At 30.3% G+C, this 22693-nt stretch overlaps 1 protein-coding gene across 3 annotated transcripts in view; it reads left to right on the top strand.

Moving 5' to 3' along the window:
* LOC143071556 (phosphatidylinositol 3-kinase regulatory subunit alpha-like) overlaps positions 1–18980 on the top strand; it is a 144247-nt gene extending 125267 nt beyond the window's left edge. For 2 of the 3 annotated variants that reach the window (XM_076245930.1, XM_076245938.1), the window contains exons 8-19: positions 2530–2581; positions 3908–4024; positions 5085–5183; positions 5662–5772; positions 6266–6343; positions 8361–8495; positions 8856–9054; positions 10929–11412; positions 12970–13202; positions 14490–14726; positions 15515–15658; positions 16375–18980. In XM_076245930.1, the coding sequence (XP_076102045.1) occupies positions 2530–2581; positions 3908–4024; positions 5085–5183; positions 5662–5772; positions 6266–6343; positions 8361–8495; positions 8856–9054; positions 10929–11412; positions 12970–13202; positions 14490–14726; positions 15515–15658; positions 16375–16615 (2130 nt within the window). In that variant the 3' untranslated portion in view covers positions 16616–18980. The remainder of the gene's footprint in view (positions 1–2529; positions 2582–3907; positions 4025–5084; positions 5184–5661; positions 5773–6265; positions 6344–8360; positions 8496–8855; positions 9055–10928; positions 11413–12969; positions 13203–14489; positions 14727–15514; positions 15659–16374) is intronic. The other variant, XM_076245948.1, reaches the window with a different exon arrangement.
* The last annotated feature ends 3713 nt before the right edge of the window (positions 18981–22693 follow it).

Raw genomic sequence — 22693 nt, 5'->3', positions numbered from 1 at the left:
TGACAATGGATTAATGCTCAATTTCTCATTCATTGTGTAACACTTCTAGACAATAATACATTTTTTTTTCTTACTTTTTAAGAGCTTATTTCAGGATAATGTGAAGGGCCTAATTGATTTTAGGATGTGTGATTATAGATTACCATATCCACTTTAAATGAGTCGTTTTGGCAGTTTTATGCAGACTTGTTATTTTTTTTAATTTTATTCTAAAACTGATCAATTTTCTGATAAAAGCCAGATAATTAACTTGGCTCACCTGAGCCTCAAATTGTATTTATTTTAAAAAAAGGGTCCAAATGGGACTATTTTGATGTGAATACAAGTCGTGCTGAGCATACTAGTGCTTACTGCAATTATAACCTACATCAAGATTTTTACATACATGCACAATTGAGAAAAAAACTGTTTTAAGGGATTACCTATTTCAATAAGAAAGAAAACTGCATCTGTCCCAATATTTCTTACATTTCTCCTCAAAGTAATACAGTAATGAAAGCTGTCAAGCTTGTAATTAAGTATTGGGTAACAAGAATATATTAAGGAGAACATTGAACTGTGCTTTTTTCCTGTATGTATCCTTACACTAAAATCTAGTCCCATTATACCTCATTATTGGCAACTCATCAAATTAATTCTATCTCTGCTGTTTATTAAAATAAAACTTCTCTACCTTTAAAGTTTCTATTTTTAGTCAGACTGACATATAGTCAATTATGACCCCTCACTGATTGACAATTTGCTAAATTACAAGTCTGTTTTCCACTAGATTGATGATCTGTTAGGCGCCAACATTAATTGTAGTGGTATTACATTCAAACTAGGCCATTTTATATGGAAATAAAGAGGAGTTATCCTATTTTTAACCCTAGTCAATTTTTCTATAATTACAGGATCACAATAATGTCACCATACTTTTCAGTGAAAACTTCATAATTAATAAAGAAGGCTGTCAGCAGTACTGATCATCTCTCTTTTATCTTTTATAATCTTCCACCTATAAAATTGGGTGGCATATGGATTTTCTCCCTACATTCATAAAAATTGGATCCACATCCATCATGTTTGAGTTTAAAAATTTAATTTTAAAAAATCTGCCTTTAACCCCCTCTTTTTCATTTATCCCCTTCCCAGGCCTTTCAGATTGACTGATTTGAGACAAAAAGAAGAAAAAAACCCATCTATAATCTAGAATTTTGTTATTGTCTGTTTTTATTGTCATGTTGTATTTTCAATATTATTTTTTGGCCAAAATGAGGAGGGTGGGGAAAAGGCAGGGAGGGGGTGATAGCAAGTGCTGCTACACTGTGCACAGTTGTTTGTGAAATTTAATTAATTTAAGTAAACCTGACAGGCAAAAGGATTTTGAAAAATAAATATAACTTTGGCAAGGTAGGAAGTAAAAATAAACAATACACATGAATAAATATTTTAAAAAACAAAATTTCACATGGAAAAAAAAAGCCAGCTGGTGTAGCAAAAACAGTTGAAAATGAATGATCAATCAAGAAAAAATCCCCCCTTTTTCCAGTGGCTGTGGAGTGTTCTATGTCAAAATGTGTGTTCATTCTGTAAAAATTTGCTCTGTTTTTCTAAGTGTTGATTTTTTTATTTGTAAAAAAATACATAAATTGAATCCTCAGATAAAATATTTGATATGGTTTTTTATGTAACTAAACTTTTAATTTCCTTCTTATCAGCAATAAAGAATATTATTATCAAGTACATTATATAAACACATAATGTTTTTTTGCACAAAGGAGTGTCTTTTTTTAATGTTAATCTATATTTCACTCCCAATAGATTTATATCATTTGACACATGCCTATTTTTACACATTTTCTTTTTATCTGGTGACCTACATAAATCCTCAATAATTTTCTGTCTAACAGCTACACATTAGTGTGTGTCAGTGTATAGGTGTATATCACACATAAATCCAATATGTCCAATAGTTTTTTCTAGGCCATTGTGGTCATATTACTTCTCAACAGGTAAAACCTCCTGCCAGCCATTATTAAAGCTGACATGATGTTATAAATGTTTGGATGTTTGCCAAGCTTGTTTCTGGGTTAAGCATTTGGTTGGTTGACTGATTAGCCTGACCTAAATGTGTGTTCATTGGAACAAATCTATCTCAGTAGAGCACAGGGCTGTCTAACTGAACACAAGTGTTTTAACAATCAAGGATTTACTCAACTAAATTACTGTGCAATATGTAGAATTTTATTAGTGAAATACAATGGATATGTAAGAGTGATTTAAATTAATGGATTTCATTACAGTTATAGTTTATTTTAATGGAATTTTAGATTAAAACTATTCATTATTTTGTGAACTGCGAAAGTTTGGGGATAGAAATTTTTATGTCGCCACTGCAGAATTTGACCATATTAACACATTCATTGTTTGATGTCCAATTCAGTGACCTGTTCATGGGATTTAACGAAAATGTACGAATTCTCTTCTTCCATACAAACATGTGGTTGTCAAAATGTAGGATCTAATCTTTGTGACTTTTATTCACAGCGACCTTATGCTTCTTCACTCCCATTATCAGGTCAGATTGTTGAAATGGAAGGTAGGTACTATATATATATATATTGCAGAAAATAAATCATGAAAAAAGGGGGTGGGGATAAATCACCAAATTCTATATTTTAGTATTCATATTAGAGCAGGGGAAAGCTTGTGCGTAAAAATTGTCTTCATCGAAATAAGATACACAGACAACATTGAAATTAAATATATATACATGTAGATAAGAATTAATAGCATTAATTATATCAAAGTTGTATTGGATTAAATTGGCATGAGATAATCTTTCAAAAACTAAAATAAGATTTTAACAGTGCACTTATCTTTTAATAAAGCATTAACTTCGAGTGAAGTTCTAACAAAATGTTAAACTTTTAAATAGAAATAGTCTCAAACTATAAAATAATAGTAGGTAATTAACTATGCTTTTAGAATTTATTACATAAAACGTAATTACCATAAAAGAAAACTTAAACCACAATTGTAATGCATTTAAATTAAAGAATCTAAAAATGTGTATTTAATTCCTTGTCCAAACCTTTCATGTTTGAGGTATCTTGTCTTCTCATGCATGTTTATTTTATTGGACAATTTTAGCTTGCGGCACATTTTATGTTTTAAACAGAATGTATGAAATGTACATGTAATCGGTCTCTGCGGTTTAATTTGTTAACATTTGGGAATGACAGTACCATTTTTTTTTTATCGTTACAATATTTTTAATTGTATTAAAATATTCCCTTTGTTTACCTATGTTGAAAGATGTGAAGAATACATACGATGAATTTATGAAGAAGAGATTTTAAAGTTTTTGCGTTTTTCTTGTTCAGAACACACAGGAAGTTTTTAGTCTTTGATAATTTAGGCTGATGCATTTCTTAAAAAAATTTTTCTCATAAATCATTTTGAACATGTGTTTCATTTTATGATAAGATTAAATAGTTTGTCTCATTAAATCACAAGTCTTGTACATATTCTTAAACTTTATCCTACTCATTCTGACACTTATGTTTTAACTAGGGCAAAAATAAAAAAATAAAAATCTTCTGTTTAGGGTTTCCCTAAATATCTACTCTATTTTTTCATGTCTTAAAGTTTATTGGCACTTTTTGGAATGAATCATGACAAACCGTAAGCTTCCACATATACTCTATAGAAATCATAACTCTTAAAACACATTCTTATTTGTTTGTACCTAATCCTTCGTGAATAATTTGAATTAAATTTGTAGATTTGAATAAAATTTGATGTAGATATCATTTGAATAATATTGGATATGAATTAAATTTGGTGTAGATTTGAATTAAACTTGATGTAGATTTGAATTAAACTTGATGTAGATTTGAAATATTTTTGCTTGTATTTTCAGCAGATGGAGCAGCATCAGAACACAGGTTTTCCGAATATAGTTTCCCTTCCATGCAGAGATGTCACTTATGTGATAAGTTTCTGTATGGTTTAATAAGCCAAGGTCTACAGTGTAGAGGTGGGTACCAGTTCAATATCCTAACTTTTATCTTATACAATGTTATGCAACTTTTCTATTGTTTTATGTTGTTATTAACAAACATTGAAATAACACACACTCATAATAAAATATGACAATCAAAACAATTTGCTCCAAATTAAGATTTTGTGGAGTACGTGTAATATATTATAAGCTCAGTTTTACCTACTTCTCTTGGTAAAAATCTTCACAGAAGTCATCCATATGCTATCACAAATAAAAAGATGTTAATTTTAGCTCAAGTTGTAGGAAAAGAAGGATCATATTTCCTTCCAGACAGTTAAATTCCTTATAATTAATTTCATTACGAATGCCAGTTTTTCATTGTACATCCACATTATCTCAAAATAAACTGACAGGTTCTACTTTAAATCTTGATTTATAACTAAAAGCTTTTTTATTTGGCAGGTTTTCGTTTACTTATAGACAAATTTCTTTGTTATATAACAATGTTAATTTTTTCTCTCTTTTGCTAGGAATAGAAATACATTGTACTGTAATGTGTCTGTTTAATCATAAGTGCATAAGTTCTTAACTATTTTAAAATGGTGTATTTGATATTCTCAAATCGACCAACTAAATATTACATGCTGACACCACATAATTATGATTTAATAAATAAACGATAAACAAACATCCAGCCACTGAACTGAAAGTCATTTGATGTTTTCTCCTCAAATTGAAATTTAATTTCATTGAGTGTAGAAATCCAAAGATTTAGGGAAATATATTTACGCTTGTAATTTGTACTCATACCACGTTTAAACATTAGTTACCTTAAAACTATAATTTTGTTTATTTGGTGGGTACCATTTTTTGATGATTGATGAATAATTGTATGTTCATGAATATTTGATATCATGGTTTTACAAAAGTCTTCATACAAACATACTGAAAATTTGCACTTTGAACTTTTTCTGGCTATTAATACTGAATCCATAGTTTTCATTTTAAACACATTGCTTCCGTTGTTTTTAAACACAAATGATTTTTGATTTTGACCGCCATAATAAATAAAAACTTCATCTTAATTTTCCAGAGTGTGGAATGTGCTGTCATCGCTACTGTTCTTCATCAAGGCAATCTGAGTGCAGCGTGCCAAAGATTGAGAGATTAAGACGACCCAGTTTTACTATTAGTAAGTTAATGTTCACTTTACCCCATGTTTTAAAACCTCTTGTAAAGCATTAACTCTTATTACGTCAAAATTCTAGAATAGCAATGACCCAGTAGGTAGTAAGGGAGCCAGTCTCATTTATCTTTGCTTATGTAAAATTATCTCAATTTATTTTAATGCATAGAAGAAGATCATTTTATTTCTAGACTTTTATCTGAATAAAATACGCAGGAAATTTCATAAAATATGATATAAAGTAGTGGTGTTCTTGTATTCTTAAACTCATTAAATTAGGAAGTATTTTCAATTTAAATATATTTAAAGCAATTTGAATATAATAAAAAGTCAATATTATGTTTTCTTTGTTGCATTTTATTTAAAAAATAATAGTATATGTATTGAAATTACTGATCAACAAACTTGCAATATGTTTTTGAAAGATGACTTGACCACTGGTCAAAGGGGAGGTAATTATACATAGTCTTTCTTACATTTATAGACTCAGTATTTGGAGAAGATTTAGCAGAAGAAATAGGAAAAAATAACACAGAAACCCCATGGGTTATATCTAAATGTACGGAGGAGATTGAAAAATGGTGTGAAAATCATCGTAAGTACATGTATTCATATATACTTCCGTACCCTGTGTACAAAACTGTTCTTTGTATTATTGAGTTGACCTAATTTTGTTAGTTAAATTAAGTGAAAATATCTATTAATTTTAATGGCTTCTCTTTATTACGTAACCTCAAAATGCAAAATAGTGTATTGTTATGAAAATAACCGGTAAAATATGTAAGAAAGCTTGACATCTGTTGGCCCCATGTAAGAAACTGCAAGGAATCGACCCACACAAATTTTTCAGATGATTAAAAAGTTAACCAGAATATTCATATATTAATGTTAAAAAAAAACCCACCAAATAGTGAAATTTGATATTCACATATTAATGTTAAAAATAGTGGCACGTTAGTGTATTTAATTGAAAATGATTGAAAGGATAATTTGAGCCCAAAGTATTAGTATGATGTTGATATTGACTAGAAATAGATCAGTTAAGAGTACACAGGTTAAAGTACATGACGTCACTGTTTCTCTTTCAGAAACCGAAGCATTAAGTGTATATAGAATGTATGCCAAGTCAGAAGAAGTTAATGCTATAAAAGTCCAGTTGAATATGGGTGAGTTATTTATTCCACAAGTCAAACACCAATACACTCATATTATATTTTGCTAATCTCATTTATCAGATTTTTGTGTTTTTTGTAATAAGCATTTCTCATATTTCTTTTGCAAAACATTCATGTTTGCGAAGGTTATAAAGTGATGTAAATTAATTTATTACACATTCCATAAAAGATATATATGGTGCTCTAACAATTCAGTTTGAAAATGGAGTCACCTCCTTTGATAAAGGGGATTTTAGAATTACACAAGCACCTTTCTGTAGAAAAATATAATTTGACACCCACCTCTATCTTAGATTTCTCAGTGTCCTATTATTATTTGGAATATCCCTCTGTCACCTCTTTTTAAAAATAGATTATATTATAGGATATATGACAAAAGGTGAACATTTTTTTATATAAATTTAATTCAATATGTCACTTGTTTGAAGATGATGAACACAAATAATTTGAAATGTTTTGGATGTATTATTTATTGATAACTGTAAATCAGGAAGTTGTGTGCAGCACAAAACAAATTAGCAACTAATAAATGACATGTTTTTTTAAAGGTAGATGGCAAACTACTCTTTTAAGTTCCCCAATCATTCAAAATATGCAATTAAAGTCACTGAGTTAAGTTATAAGTTGTAAAATGACACTATATAAATTGCTCTGTTAAAAAAATGATTTCAGAAAGAATTTGTCAAATTACAGTCCGTAAAATGTATGGCAATAAAATGTAATACTATTGTTTATGACTCCAAGCAAATCAGTTTAAATGGTAAAAAATGAGTTCATAGAAATCTCGTTGTTTCAAAAATAAAAATTTAATATTTTAAATAATTAAATGTTTTATCTCTTGATCTGAGATTTATATTGCTGTATTATGATAAATGTTTCCCCCTCTCTATTGTTTTAAGTTAACACAATTGACATCTAGTATCAAAGATCTGTTAATAGTAGGGTTAAACATTTCTAGTACACTTGTTAAACGGAAAAAAATTATATTTAATACCTTCCCCGCAAAATCTAAGTAATTACACAGAAACTGCCAAGAATTGTACTAATGAGACCAAATATAGATACATAAAGGATTTATTTCTTTCTTATGAGACAAGATGATGTTATAAAAGCTAATTTATAAAAAGCCTTGAGGTATTTTAATCAGCTTATTACATTGTCCTTACTTAGTTTCCATCAAGTTTATTAGACCTAAAATGAACTTTATAAGACAGATCTTTAAGATTTTTTTTGTCCAGGGAATATATTGGTCAATTAATTATTTTTCAGTTCATAGACTTATTTTTGACTGTTTTTAGTATCGACAGAATATTTGGATACTTTGTGATGTGTATGATATTTTTATGAATTCAATGGGGAAAAAAAGAGCTTCTTACTGTTTTTAAATAAATTTGTAATTATGATCATTTTTTTTTTTATCGGAAAGTATGCAAGGAAAAAATCAAAGCATGATACAAGTTAACAAAATATTTCCAACCTATACCAATATATGTGTGATGTAACAATATTTTGTGTATAAAATAATTAAGTGACATTATTCCTAAGTTAGTATATAAATGTCTCAGGTGTCTGGAATAAAACAGTAATTAATGTATCCTATCAAAGTGTAACTCTGGTCATTCTGATCAAATATTATAATTTTATGCAAATTTTTGTCATTAGGTTTGTATTGCCCATGGTAGGGGAGCTAACTCAATCATGGCCCATATTTGACAAGTACTGGTGTAAATGCCAGTCACATGTTACATACACATCAATTACTGTCGCCTTTGTAAACTTTGTACATATCATATCATTAAACACAGTGTATGGAAACTAATGAAGATAATGTATTCATCCATTTAAAAAAAATATAACTTATGACTTCTTTTTTTAACTCTTGTTGAAATATCAGGTGATGGATAACAGATGTTGTTGTTTTAAATGATATGAAGGAAAAAATGTTCATTTATTGGTGTTTTAATTTAAAAAAAGCATTTTCCTAAACCTGTTCTTTTTTATTTTTTAGCTACAGAGCCATCACAAGTTAATTTGTCTCAGTTTAATGTACATTGTGTGGCTGGGGTTTTAAAGAAATACCTAAGGGAACTACCAAATCCAGTGATACCCGTAGAATTTTATGATAACTTCATCACAGCAGCAAGTAAGTACATATAATATTAATTATCATAGTATTTATTTCATCTTTGCTGGTGTCAGCTTCAATCAATAGATAAGAACAGAGTTCTACAAATAACTGGACATACATAGATAGTTTTGTACTGTAAAGATATTTCCAAGGTAGCATCATATTTGAAAAAAAAATAATATGTAGATGTCAGAAGATGTGGTATGAGTGCCAATGAGATAACTCTCCAGCCAAGTCTTGATTTGTAAACGTATACCGATATAGTTTAAAGTACAATATACATGTATGAGCCAGAAAATAATTGAATTGTGAGTAACTTTTAAGTCATATGACATTTTATTTTGTTTTAATCGTAATATTTTGGTTTGATTACAGAAAGTGGAGAACACTCTAAAAACCTAATTGATCTCACAACCCAATTACCACAACCACATAAGTCTACGTTACATTTTCTCATGGGTCATTTTATACGACTCTGGAGAATACAACACGAATCTGGAACGTCGGACGGCCTAGATAAACTGTCACATGTGTTTTGTCATATACTTCTGCGTCCTCCATGGGAGAAAATCATGTAAGTTATCGATTAACTTCTTATAAAAGGTTTTTGTGTCAGTCGTGTAGGATGAAATGAGCAGTTCCATAGCAATTGACATTTCCTCAGATTTGCATAGCCCATAATCAAAATGTCAACTTGTTGGAATGGTAGCAGAATTTCAAGTTTCCATGACAACAAATTTTGTAATTTAAAGGTTGCACACTTAACCTAATATAACCATGAAGTGGGTGGTGTTCAGGTCTTGATTTGATATAATAATTAAAGGATAAAATGTTCCAAATGTTTTATGTAAAATAAAAATAAGGAGATGTGGTATGATATTATTAAGTTGAATGCACTGAAATATAAAATAAGATGGGCTGATTATCATGCTGTATAGCCTCATTGGTTTAATTATATTTATATAACCCTATTAAAATATAGCCAGCTTTAAAATCACTATAAAGATACAATCTTTTAAAAGGATAGAACTTAATGTAGCTCTCATATTTTATGAGATTCGCAAATTTATGTATTTATGGAAGCTAATTTGAAATCATTGTAAATAATGCCTAAAAAGTTTTACGAGTTTTATTATTGGATAATGATTAATATAAGAATAAAATCAGGTCACATGTACCAATGCTAAAAGTGCTTTTAATATCAGTACAGATCGTGTGGCTCAGTACATTCAAATTTTTCTACTTTTGCAATTTCCTTATTTAAAATTTTTCATGTAACTGATGAGGCTTGAAACATGTTTAGTGAAACATGATTTTCATTTTAATATTGAAATGTTTGTTCTAGTCTGCCAGTTGTTTCAAGTTTGTTAGCACTTATAGGTTAACTATCAGTTTGTTAAATTGATAATCAATGTAGAAGGGGAGTTGGTTTATACCATCCAATAAGATGAAATGATTTGTAGTTAAATCGGTTAAGAATTCAGTGGGTGGGAAAATGCAATGAATTTGGATCAGATTAAGTATCCCATTATTTGTATTGGCAATATTTGAAACTTCATTTCTAACGTACATCTAAAGCATTGTTGTAAATCCGAATATTAATTTTTTTGTACATGTAGAAAACGGTTAAAGGTATATGTTATATGCAACTCTGTTTGACAGGACATTCAACTTAAATCAGACATTGAACCTAAATCAATCACCCTTAATGTTGGTGATCTCTGTTTAAATGTCAATCTGTGTTCAGTTTTAATATAATTAAGCTCTTAAACCTTTAGAAGGAAAAACCTCTCAATTGTTATTAATGCTGCATTACGGTATTTTTTCCTGTTTAAGTCTATGAAGGAGTAAAGCTATTTATAGGGGTTCACCAAAGTACAATTATTTGGTTGGACAAATTTAATGGTTCTCTGACAACATAAAACATCTTAAAATCAATACAGTTCTCTATAGCTGACCGATTTATTGTAATATAAATTAGGGGGAAAATGACTTCAGTTTTTAAGTGTAAGATCTTTATTTGCTTTTAGTTAATTATTTACAATACTTATCACCAATGATTATTTGTGGTTTTGTGGTCAGCAAGCTTACCTTGGAAGATGTCCAGTATATAAATTAATGCCTACTGTTTCACTTTCTGTCAATTGATATACGTAATATTAAAATCACAATACCTTGAGGCTAAACACCATATTTCTGTGTATAAGTTCATTGTTTATTCGTCTGTATCATAATAGTCAATGCAGAACTTACATGTTAAATATTTTACCCTCTATGGAGCCTCTGACAGAACTAAGATAATGGATTAAATGTTTGTATCATACACAATATTTACATGATAAACGTATGCACACAGATTTAGTAGGATTAGATGTACACATACGATATTGATTTTTGTGGAGTTATCACTTCCTAGTTCAGAGCTTGATTATGTTGTTTTCATTATAGAGAAATCGTGGACAATACAAAATTACACATAGACATTATTGAGGAAATGTTAAAAAATGGCAACTGGGGTGAAACTACACCCCCACTGGCTCCACCAGTGCCACCTAGACCAGAAAATACATCTGTGGGGAGATCAGGGCTGGACACTTCAATAAGTCCTGAAGAACAGTTACGTGAAGCAGACTGGTACTGGGGAAATATTTCTAGGGAGGAAGTGAACGAACACTTACGTGATAAACCCGACGGTACTTTCTTAGTGAGGGATGCAACATCACCTGGCGACTACACATTAACTTTACGCAAAGGTGGAACAAACAAATTGATTAAAATTTATCATAAAGATGGAAAATATGGATTTGTAGAACCTTTGAATTTTGATTCTGTTGTGGAATTAATAGAACATTACAAGCATAATTCATTAGCAATATATAACAAGACGTTAAACATCAGGCTTCTTCACAAAGTGTCCAGAAATATTAATCCCGTAAGTTTATTTAGTCAGGAGGATTGTAGTGAGAATGTATATTGTATGGGTAAGGGAATTTGTTGTAGATCCATAGTGTCACTTTCGTTCAGTGAGGGGGATTGTAATGGGAAAGTGTATTATACATGTTGTATGGGTAAGGGAGATTGTTGTAGATCCATAGTGTCACTTTCGTTCAGTGAGGGGGATTGTAATGGGAAAGTATATTATACATGTTGTATGGGTAAGGGAGATTGTTGTAGATCCATAGTGTCACTTTCGTTCAGTGAGGGGGATTGTAATGGGAAAGTATATTATACATGTTGTATGGGTAAGGGAGATTGTTGTAGATCCATAGTGTCACTTTCGTTCAGTGAGGGGGATTGTAATGGGAAAGTATATTATACATGTTGTATGGGTAAGGGAGATTGTTGTAGATCCATAGTGTCACTTTCGTTCAGTGAGGGGGATTGTAATGGGAAAGTATATTATACATGTTGTATGGGTAAGGGAGATTGTTGTAGATCCATAGTGTCACTTTCGTTCAGTGAGGGGGATTGTAATGGGAAAGTATATTATACATGTTGTATGGGTAAGGGAGATTGTTGTAGATCCATAGTGTCACTTTCATTCAGTGAGGGGGATTGTAATGGGAAAGTATATTATACATGTTGTATGGGTAAGGGAGATTGTAGTAGATCTATAGTGTCACTTTCATTTAGTGTGAAAAGGAAGTTCACAGTTGAATGCCTATCTGTGACCTTGGGCTGGGTCAAAGGTGAAAGGTTATGAAATTTGCATACAGACTAGTTTCTATACAGGTTCAGTCTGATTTTGTATGGTTACATAATTTAGAGGAATTTTAGAATTGTATTAGATGGTTTTAAAACTAATAAAAAAAAAAACCAAAGGATATGTGGTATCTATCCATGACACAAAATCAGTACATTTAAGCAAAAAAAAAACACAAAAAGCAAAAGTGCTTTAATTGCTGTTCTTCATCTCATAGTCACAGCGAGGCATTTAATGCGGATATATAATGTAAGAAAGATTGCATAGAAAGTTTATTTCCAAGGTAATATTGCCTAAAGGTACTACACATTTACTTGTCGTCTCAATAAAAAGGCCACTCAGTGTATAAAGTAAAATGTCTCCTAAACCACAAAAACTTGAGAAATATTGTGTAGATTGATAATGATTTATGTTTGGAAAGTGGAGGCGTTATTTGTTTACTGTTATAAAATTATAAATTAGTATTCCAAGATAGGTGTCAAATGTTTTATAGCTCTATGACAGTATGTATTATGCTTAAACATTATTCACAGACGGAACGATTCTCTTAATTGCAATTAAGTAGAATTCATGATGTGTTTGTGTGATCTCAAATTTGTTCTTAGTAAATATAGGTTTTGTAAAGTACAAAATATACATAGTTCATTGTTTGCCTTTAAGAATTAATGATTCATTGTATTAAGTCTTTATAATTATGTGTGAGTTAATTTCATAAATAATTTATGTTTAAGTGAGAAGAAAAAGGTGTGTTTTACCTGTAAGCTATAACTATATGTTAAATTACAGGTATATACAGATGTCTCGCAGGAAGTACAAAAATTGCAGCAAGTTCACAAAGACTACCTCAAAAAGATGGCTGAATATGATAAACATTATGAACAACATTCAAAACTCAATCAAGAACTTCAGTTAAAACATCAAGCTTTAGATGCATTTAAAGAAACCGTCAAAGTCTTTGAGGAACAGTTAGAACTTCATAGGCGCCACCATGCTGATGCTTCAGTCAGAGACTTACAGAGGTGATTATTTTGTCTTATATATTAAAATAAATATCCAGAAAATTGCAACTCATTCTCAATGACGTGTGGGACATTTTTATGGTGTATTGGGTATGACAGGTCAACAAGAAATGGCCGTAATTAATGTTAAATATGACAAGACTGACCCACTAGTGGACAGCCCACGTCCCAATTCATAAAATCATTTTATTATGGTGATATATATGTAGGTAGTTATGGTTTAGTGACCACTGTTGTGGGACTATATGATCAAGAAATAGTAAAAAATTTATAGATAGTATTAAAATGTATTCAGGTTTTATGTATTCTGGTTTGTTCTGGTTCACACAACTTGATTAAACAGGTTGACAGTTTTTGAAAGCACAAGTAATTAAAAGAATAAGTTAATTAAGCAGTAATTAGAAGCACTTAGCATAGTTTGTATTTTAAAAGTACTGAAGACAGTTGAAGAATGGTAAACCTTGCAATGAATAATAATTTGATCAATCCTACATTCGGCTTAAGAGTTAGAGTCAAAAACATTTATAAAATAAATGTGAAAATGTAAACAAAATCAGTAGAAGCAGGAAGTAGTTAGAAATGAAGTTACTGAACTTTTTATCTTGTCAATTTACTTTTGATTTGGAATTCTAAATAGCAATGTGGATTTGCCAATTTAAATTGTAATAAGATTGATTGGGTAGAATATTGGCTTCCCCGTCAGCAGAATTAACAATAAGTGACATGCATTTATTTGATTATGTTTTACAAATGGAATAGGTTACCGACCGTTTTTCTGCTGAGTCCACAAGAACTTGTTAAGAAATTCTGTTTTAGATTTACTTTTATTGCCTTTATGTCAAGTTTGACTATGTGTTATTATTCAACATATTATAATAAAAAGAAAGTAAAAGCAGTTTGGCGGAATCAATATACACCCAAAAAGGATGGTTTTAGAAAATCCATGATTAAATAGTCTTTCTTGGTTACCCCGTTGACTCCTGAGGACTTAGTTATCCCTGGTATTGATTGGTAACTCCATTAACGTATATCAGGATAGATGATATAGATGTCTTTAAGTCATAGGATAGCATTGACGTCACTCTCTTAGCTTAAGAAATGGATTACAACATTTTATTGATAATTAGATTTAAGGTCTTACAAATGAACAAAATGTTGCAATGTAATTCCAGAATCCTTAATAAGAATAAAAAAACAAATTTTATTTCAGAATATAAAAAGAAGTTTCAACAATATTTACTTTTAGTTTGCTATTTGAAAGTTAAATTTATTTTTAATTTTTTTTAGATTGAAAGAAAATTATGATTTATTACGAGGAAGACTTGACAGTATAACTGGTAGTAAAGAGCATTTAGAGGCAGATATTAGTGCTAAAACACAACGTAACCGATCACTCATCAGCGATATGAATGCCCTTCGCCCTGAAATCAAAAGATTGAACAGACAAAGAGATCAGATTAAGAAATATTTACAAGACCAAAACTATCCTGCTGAAGCTATTGAAAAAATATTAGAGAGCGAAAGGTAAGCTAATTGTAAATGAAATAGAGGATAATTACACAATATCATTTAAGACTGGAAAAAAGAAAAATATTAAATATTAGGGAAAAACTTTTTCCAGAAGAAGATGTGTATTTACAAATGAATTGGGTCACAAGTACATGTAGAATAGTGCATTATCGGGCATTTACAAAACTTTGATATTAAGATCATAAGCAACATCACTGTTGTGTTTTCTTTGATGAGCTGTGACCACCTGGTAACAAGAAGTTTTGTTATTGACATTTTATACCTTCCAGAGGGAGAATGATTGTGGTCTATCTGATTCTTTTATAACTGAACAGTGATATTAGTGTATTTCCCCTGGAGAAATCTGTTACATGGCGTTAATTTGTTCTGGTGGTATGCCTTGAAGCACATTGATGACCTTATAAATAGATAAACCCTTAGGCTATAATAGAACATGTCTTTTTATGTCTGTACAGACTCAGAAGTGATGTTACTGTATGCTTCAATACATATCTTACGTAGTTTAAAAAAAAGGTTTTAAGTTTGAAACATATTGACTGGTTACCGCAGGAGAAACGTGACTCCTTAACTAGCATATCATGCATATTATTAACATATTTTTCATATCGTTATTTGACATAATAAGTACCAGTTTGGCGTGAAATGTCTTTACGATGAAAAAATGAGACAGCAGTTCAAATTGAATTTGTACTATAGTTAATTATATGATTTATTAGTTGAAATACATGATTTATAGGTTGAAATTCTGGTTTTAAAGTAAATGGGTTTTACATCTATTGCAGCAAGGTAAAGCATGAAGAGAAAGACTGGTATGTTGAATGTGATCGTCCAGGGTCAGAAAAATTACTATCAAACCAAAGAGATGGCACCTTTTTAATCCGACCCAAAAGAGATGATAAGAATGACAAACTAGTGCTGTCCATTGTGTAAGTATTGTTTAAGACCTCTGTGTTACTGATATTGGAGGGTGACCTAAGGAATGGGACTCACAAAGATTTGATAAGGTCACGTAAAGGTGGCTAATAGAATATTGACCAATAGGCCTATAGATACATAGAAAAGTAGGTCACACAGCCAATACAAATGTTAGTGAAAGGTCATATATAAATCTGAATAGAAGATTATTCTCTCCCTCCCTCTCTCAAAAAAAAAGGAAAGAGAAAATTGTCATAACAACAAGATCGTCCAGTTGAGCATTATAGAAATAATCTGCTATGTAGGTCAGAAACGTGCTTTCAAATAAATTTGAATATTAAAGGCCTCATTTATATTCAGATAACCTATATGTTTTAGTTAGGTCATATAAATATAGTTCAACCTGATTTTATGTTGAAATATCTTAAGATAATCCTCAGTAATTTAGGTCAGACATTGATAAGGAAATATAACATTGCTACAGCGTATATAGGCAGAATTACAAGGAAATAGTCCACATGGGGAAACTTTGAATTAAATAATGGCACATGAAAAAAACATTAAATGTTTCAAATAATAAACGAGAAATGATAATGTCTAAAAAGATTATTATTATAATAAGTCTCTTGCATTAAAGAGTATTTTACACAGGCTAAAAATATATCATTTTTGTTCGAGCAAAGCAGCATACAATTTGTTATTTAAAATGTAACTTTTTTTATTCCAGTTATCAAGGCACAGTCGGACATTGTTTAATTTACAAAGAAAATCATCATTATGGATTTACACCTCAAACATGTGACTTTCAAAATATAAATGACTTGGTAGAACATTACAGCCGAGAGTCTTTACGTGAACACAATTCCAAATTAGATGTTAGACTGTTATATCCAGTGAACAAGGAACCAGCTGCTGCCGGACAGCAGAATGTTGACAGTGTTAACTATTTACAGATGAATCAGAGTTAACAATGACCAATGAAAATACAGTATTTTTATACAAGACCTGAGCATGGACAAACAAAACTCTACCCACGTTAAAAGTCTTTCATTATGTTGTATCCATGCAAATTTCTTGAATGCCATTATATAATATAAATATATATATATATATAGTGCTAAGTGTACTAACAATGCTTAAAGCTGATTCAGTCTCAAGCACCAAGATCTTAAGCCTTGGTTTTAAGATGACGTTACTATGATGAGTCTGATTATGAGGACATATTCCTCGGTAAATATTGTAGAAGTACCGTATTCTGTGATTTTATGTCTCCAAAGGAGTTAGTCTGTAAACATAACAGGGCAAAATTTGATGCTGCAATATCATTGTTATATGCTGTTGATGATTATTATATCATACTTTACATAATACACAGGCAAAAGGTTCATTCCAAACACTGTCAATTATTGAGTTAAATGTGGCTTTAGGCCTAACCATGGTATAATTATTTACCATTGAGTCTGTCTATAACTGTCAACATTGTTTACTACCAGATAATATCTTGTACATGTTGTAGAGATTATTGTGATCAGGTTGATAAAGTTTGACTGTGATTACAATAGTCTTGACTACAGGGAATACAAAATACAATTTTTTTTAATTGTTTCATGCTGTTTATATGCAGAAATAATTGACAGTTTTCATAGAAATTTTGGGTAATAAGTTTCAAAAGGATATATGATAAACAAATCAAAATTACTGAAATTATATGAAATAAGACCAATGGTTAAGGGATGCATTTGAAACTTACATTTCAAATATAACTTGTACTTACATATACATCTATGAACATATGAATCAAACTTTTGTCCTGTATATCAGAAGTTTTATTTACATTTAAGTGCTTAACCTAAACTTACATACTTTGTTATTTGTTATTTTTTACATTATTTCATTGTGAAATTGCTGTTTGTTCTAAACAATGAATGATTCCGGAATTATTGAATGAATATAGAAAATGTGTGCATAATAAATGAGAGAGGGACCAACAAAGAAAGCTAGATTTTTTTTTTCATTTTAACAATGTTGGAATTTTTGTTAACTAAAAATAACAAAGTGATTTCCAAGTATAATGAAATTAATAATAAAAGTCAGCAAATTTTATTTGACATGCTTTTTTACAAACTAAATTAATTAAATTGGATAACGCATTTTGTTCCAGTTATGATTTAAGAATGAATGGTTTGACATGATTTACCTCAGAATTATCTATCAATGGCTTTCATGAAAATCAAACTATTGTTATTGAATGGTTTATAAGATATGTTTATTTTTTACCATGTTGCCTTACAAATGTTCAAATGCTGATCATGTTTGAATGAATGATTGTTATTGAGTGAATCACATTAATCATGATTGTATCGAGTGAATCACATTAATCATGATTGTAATCAATGATATATTTCATTGGTGCTAATTGTAGCGGCAGGTTATAGGGCATGTTTTACTTGACACAGGAGGGCACCGAACAATTTTAGAGTTATCCCCCTTTTCTGTACTCTTTTTTTTGTAGTGTTAAAAAAATGGGGTCAATCTATTTACTGTGCCAAGAAAAATTCATTTCATTTAGTAAGTAGAATCTATTTCCAATGTTATTGTCAGTATCTCGTTGTAGTAGGTAGTAAACATCTTATTCAATGTCTTAAAACTACTGTCAGATAGTCAAAAGAAAAGCTGTTGTTTCTGTAGATTTTAGTTATGCAAACTTAGTTCATTCAATTGTTTTACCAAATAATATAGGATGAAAAAAAAATTAGGATTTTTTTTTTATCATTATAACTTTGAAGTGTTCAGTCAGTGCAATTCATTAATCTTAATCTTCATACATTGCCATTTTAATATAGTATTTATTTTCTCTATGTTGGTTTGTATGATGAATACAACCATACTGACACACTTTCTATGGCAACTGAAGCTACATTTACATTCACTTCCAGAGTCAAGCAGACTTAACTCATTCTAACTTTTATAAAAAAAAAAGAATCTGTCATATACAAACATTAAACGCTATATTTTCATTACTTTGGAAGAACAACTGTAAAATCTTGTATTGAAGTTGTTTGCAAGAGATTTAAACTTTTTAAATGGCATCTTGTAAATTATGCTTCTACTTAATTTAAATAAGGATGTTAATATATATAAAATGGCCGAATCAATTATCTACATTCCGTGGTATAATTGTGATGACCTTAGCTCTTTAGCTTGGCACTTTTGACCTCAGTTATTTCACTGATTCTTCCTCGTTGTAAATGTTAACATGCCCCATTATTATCATGTGTAGAATTGCTCATCCAAGTCACATAAATCCTACAAAATAATAAAATATGAAAATTATGTCAATGTTTTCCTTTTTATATATGCCTATTTATTTTAGTCTCAATTTAAACATGTCATGTTGTATGGTGAAGGTTTTTATTCTGTACAGTTTCTCACTGAAATGACCACAACAAACTCACACAAACTGCAGGACGTGTGAAAAAAACAGTACAGGTTGTTGGTCTGTCACTTCTAAGAAAAAAATCAAGAAAAAGAATCAAACAATGAAATTTTACAACATATAAAAAAATTGTGAGCAGAAATAATCCATCCCATTTATATGATAGTTAAAATTTCCACTTATACAATATAAAATACCAAGGCCTTATCATACATACTTAAACAATATATAACACCTAATGTACCTACAAATCAGGTGAAGTATATAAAAATGAGAAGATGTGGTATGATTGCCAACGAGACAACTATTAATCACAGTTCAAGGGAAAATAAGCAATATATGTCACCCTACGACCTTCTACACTGAGAAAAACCCATATGGTATAGACAGCTATAAAAGGCTGTGACATGAAAAATGTGAAACAATTCAAATGAGAAAACAAATGACCTAATTTATAACCTTGCAATTTATGAAAAACAAATATGACCGACATAACCAACAACTACCACTGAATTAGTAGTTTGCTCTTGTATAGTTGGTAACAGAGGATGATAAACATTGTAGGAAATACAAAGCAATGTTGGTGTTTGTTAGTTCATACAGTTTTGTTCATCATTGTAATGTTGGTGTTTGTTTTTTGTTCATCATTGTAATGTTGGTGTTTTGTTTTTTGTTCATCATTGTAATATTGGTGTTTGGTTTTTGTTCATCATTGTAATGTTGGTGTTTGTTTTTTGTTCATCATTGTAATATTGGTGTTTGTTGGTTCATACAGTTTTGTTCATCATTGTAATGTTGGTGTTTGTTAGTTCATACAGTTTTGTTCATCATTGTAATGTTGGTGTTTGTTGGTTCATACAGTTTTGTTCATCATTGTAATGTTGGTGTTTGTTGGTTCATACAGTATTGTTCATCATTGTAATGTTGGTGTTTGTTGGTTCATACAGTTTTGTTCATCATTGTAATGTTGGTGTTTGTTAGTTCATACAGTTTTGTTCATCATTGTAATGTTGGTGTTTGTTGGTTCATACAGTTTTGTTCATCATTGTAATGTTGGTATTTGTTGGTTCATCCAGTTTTGTTCATCATTGTAATGTTGGTGTTTGTTGGTTCATACAGTTTTGTTCATCATTGTAATGTTGGTGCTTTTTGGTTCATCCAGTTTTGTTCATCATTGTAATGTTGGTGTTTGTTGGTTCATAAATGTTTGTCCATCATTGTAATGTTGGTGTTTGTTGGTTCATACAGTTTTGTTCATCATTGTAATGTTGGTTTTTGTTGGTTCATACAGAATTGTTCATCATTGTAATGTTGGTGTTTGTTGGTTCATACAGTTTTGTTCATCATTGTAATATTTGTGTTTGTTGGTTCATACAGTTTTGTTCATCATTGTAATGTTGGTGTTTGTTGGTTCATACATTATTGTTCATCATTGTAATGTTGGTGTTTGTTGGTTCATACAGTTTTGTTCATCATTGTAATGTTGATGTTTGTTGGTTCATACAGTATTGTTCATCATTGTAATGTTGGTATTTGTTGGTTCATACATTTTTGTTCATCATTGTAATGTTGGTGTTTGTTGGTTCATACAGTATTGTTCATCATTGTAATGTTGGTGTTTGTTGGTTCATACAGTTTTGTTCATCATTGTAATGTTGGTGTTTGTTGGTTCATACAGTGTTGTTCATCATTGTAATGTTGGTGTTTGTTGGTTCATACAGTTTTGTTCATCATTGTTATGTTGGTGTTTGTTGGTTCATCCAGTTTTGTTCATCATTGTAATAATGGTGTTTGTTGGTTCATACAGTTTTGTTCATCATTGTAATGTTGGTGTTTGTTGGTTCATCCAGTTTTGTTCATCATTGTAATGTTGGTGTTTGTTGGTTCATAAATTTTTGTTCATCATTGTAATGTTGGTGTTTGTTGGTTCATACAGTTTTGTTCATCATCGTAATATTTCTCTGCCTTTCTGTTTTCTACTGTGGATTCAATTATTATGATAGATACTAATTGTCATGGGTATTTTATGGTTTCATAGTTTGCTTAAGTCTGCAAACAAGCCTATAGAATATTTATATTTCATTGGACATTTAAATTCATGGTTAAGTTTTTCCCTAAAATAACCCACAAATGTTTAGATTTATTTTGTTATACATGAAATCAAAGTAGGGCTTTGGCAGGACAAGAGAAGAGGAAATATATAAGTTATCATGTACTGTGGAATAGATTTTAGTTATCTGAGTATTAATTTTCGTTATTTGGCGGTTACAGGTGAACTGTGAGTTCAAATATCCAACAAATGACAAATTTTCTTTCCACTTGTATGCAGACTTTGGCAAAACAATGCAATCAAATATCCAAGGACATGAAAGTAAAAGTTTGCTCAATCCAGGAAAAAAAAATGATTCACAGTGTAACTTTCACAGCAAAAGCTAGAACATGTTTGATTGATAGTTGTTCTCTATCAATCATTTAAGATATGTATATACCCTATGATATGCTAGATCAACATGCTATTTCACAGGATAACTTAGTCCTCAGGAAGAAATGTCATCCACCGAGACAAGAATATTTTGACCCAAAACCAACTTGTCCTTTCTTTGACTCTGAGCTAACTAGTCGCATCGTCTACCCCTGAGCATGAACAAGAATTATTCAACATGAAGAATATCTGAACAATGTTTAAAAAAAAACACTCAATATTAGTGAGGTTATCAGTCAACATTATGGTGCTTTTGGTACAACGTTTTGAAGAGAAATCTTTGAAATAAAAACAACAGAATTTGTTTAAAAACAACAATTGCTGTTGATTGATTATTTGTTAGATAACAATTTTCCTGGGTAAAAGTGAACCACAAAATTAAAGTTCAGCAAAAGACAAATGTTATAAAAACTGGCAAAACCACGAAATTAAATGTCCTCGAAAACTTTCCTTCATCCACGAAAAATTGGTACTCACAAAAATAAATGGTTCCACAGTAATTGAATTTCAAAGCACTTTTTTTTTTTTTTCTTAAATGCAGAATTAGGTTTTTTTTTTTCTTTTTTTTTCTGCTACATCTTTGAAGTAATGCTAATCAATTGAGATGTACCCAAGTGAACTGTGAATTAGAGTTCAGTGCTATTAAGCTATACATCACAAGTATGTCAAAATTATCAGGTCCTTAAGTTTACTTAAAACTTATTTACATTGAACCAGGATATGTCGAGGAAGTTTTTATTGATTTCTACAATAACCAAAAGAGCTGTAAGCATGCCTTTAGTCATGGCGATCAGTAATTCGATCAACTTGGCCGACACCGTCAGAAACTAGGCAATCTATAAAAACCTTTTAAGTCTTTTGAAGAAATGAAGATTAGCTCTTTAAAGGAACTTAAGCTTTTAAATGTTTAAAATCTAAATCTAAAAACTTAGAACTCCTAAGAAAATAATTTATAATTTTTGTACATTTGTATCAACACAATTTAGACCATAGGGCTAATATTTCAAGACAGGAGTATTATCTGTTGTCTAAGGTTAAGTAACTTAATAAAATTTAGTTTTGAAAAGATTTCATTTGTTTAGCTATGCATTTATCAGATATCCTGGATGACTTGAGTCTGTGACGCCA

The sequence above is a fragment of the Mytilus galloprovincialis genome, chromosome 1 (genome assembly GCF_965363235.1).
Source record: "Mytilus galloprovincialis chromosome 1, xbMytGall1.hap1.1, whole genome shotgun sequence".
Taxonomy (NCBI): domain Eukaryota; kingdom Metazoa; phylum Mollusca; class Bivalvia; order Mytilida; family Mytilidae; genus Mytilus; species Mytilus galloprovincialis.
The sequence above is the reverse complement of the archived record's forward strand: the minus strand, read 5'-3'. Positions and strand labels throughout refer to the sequence as shown.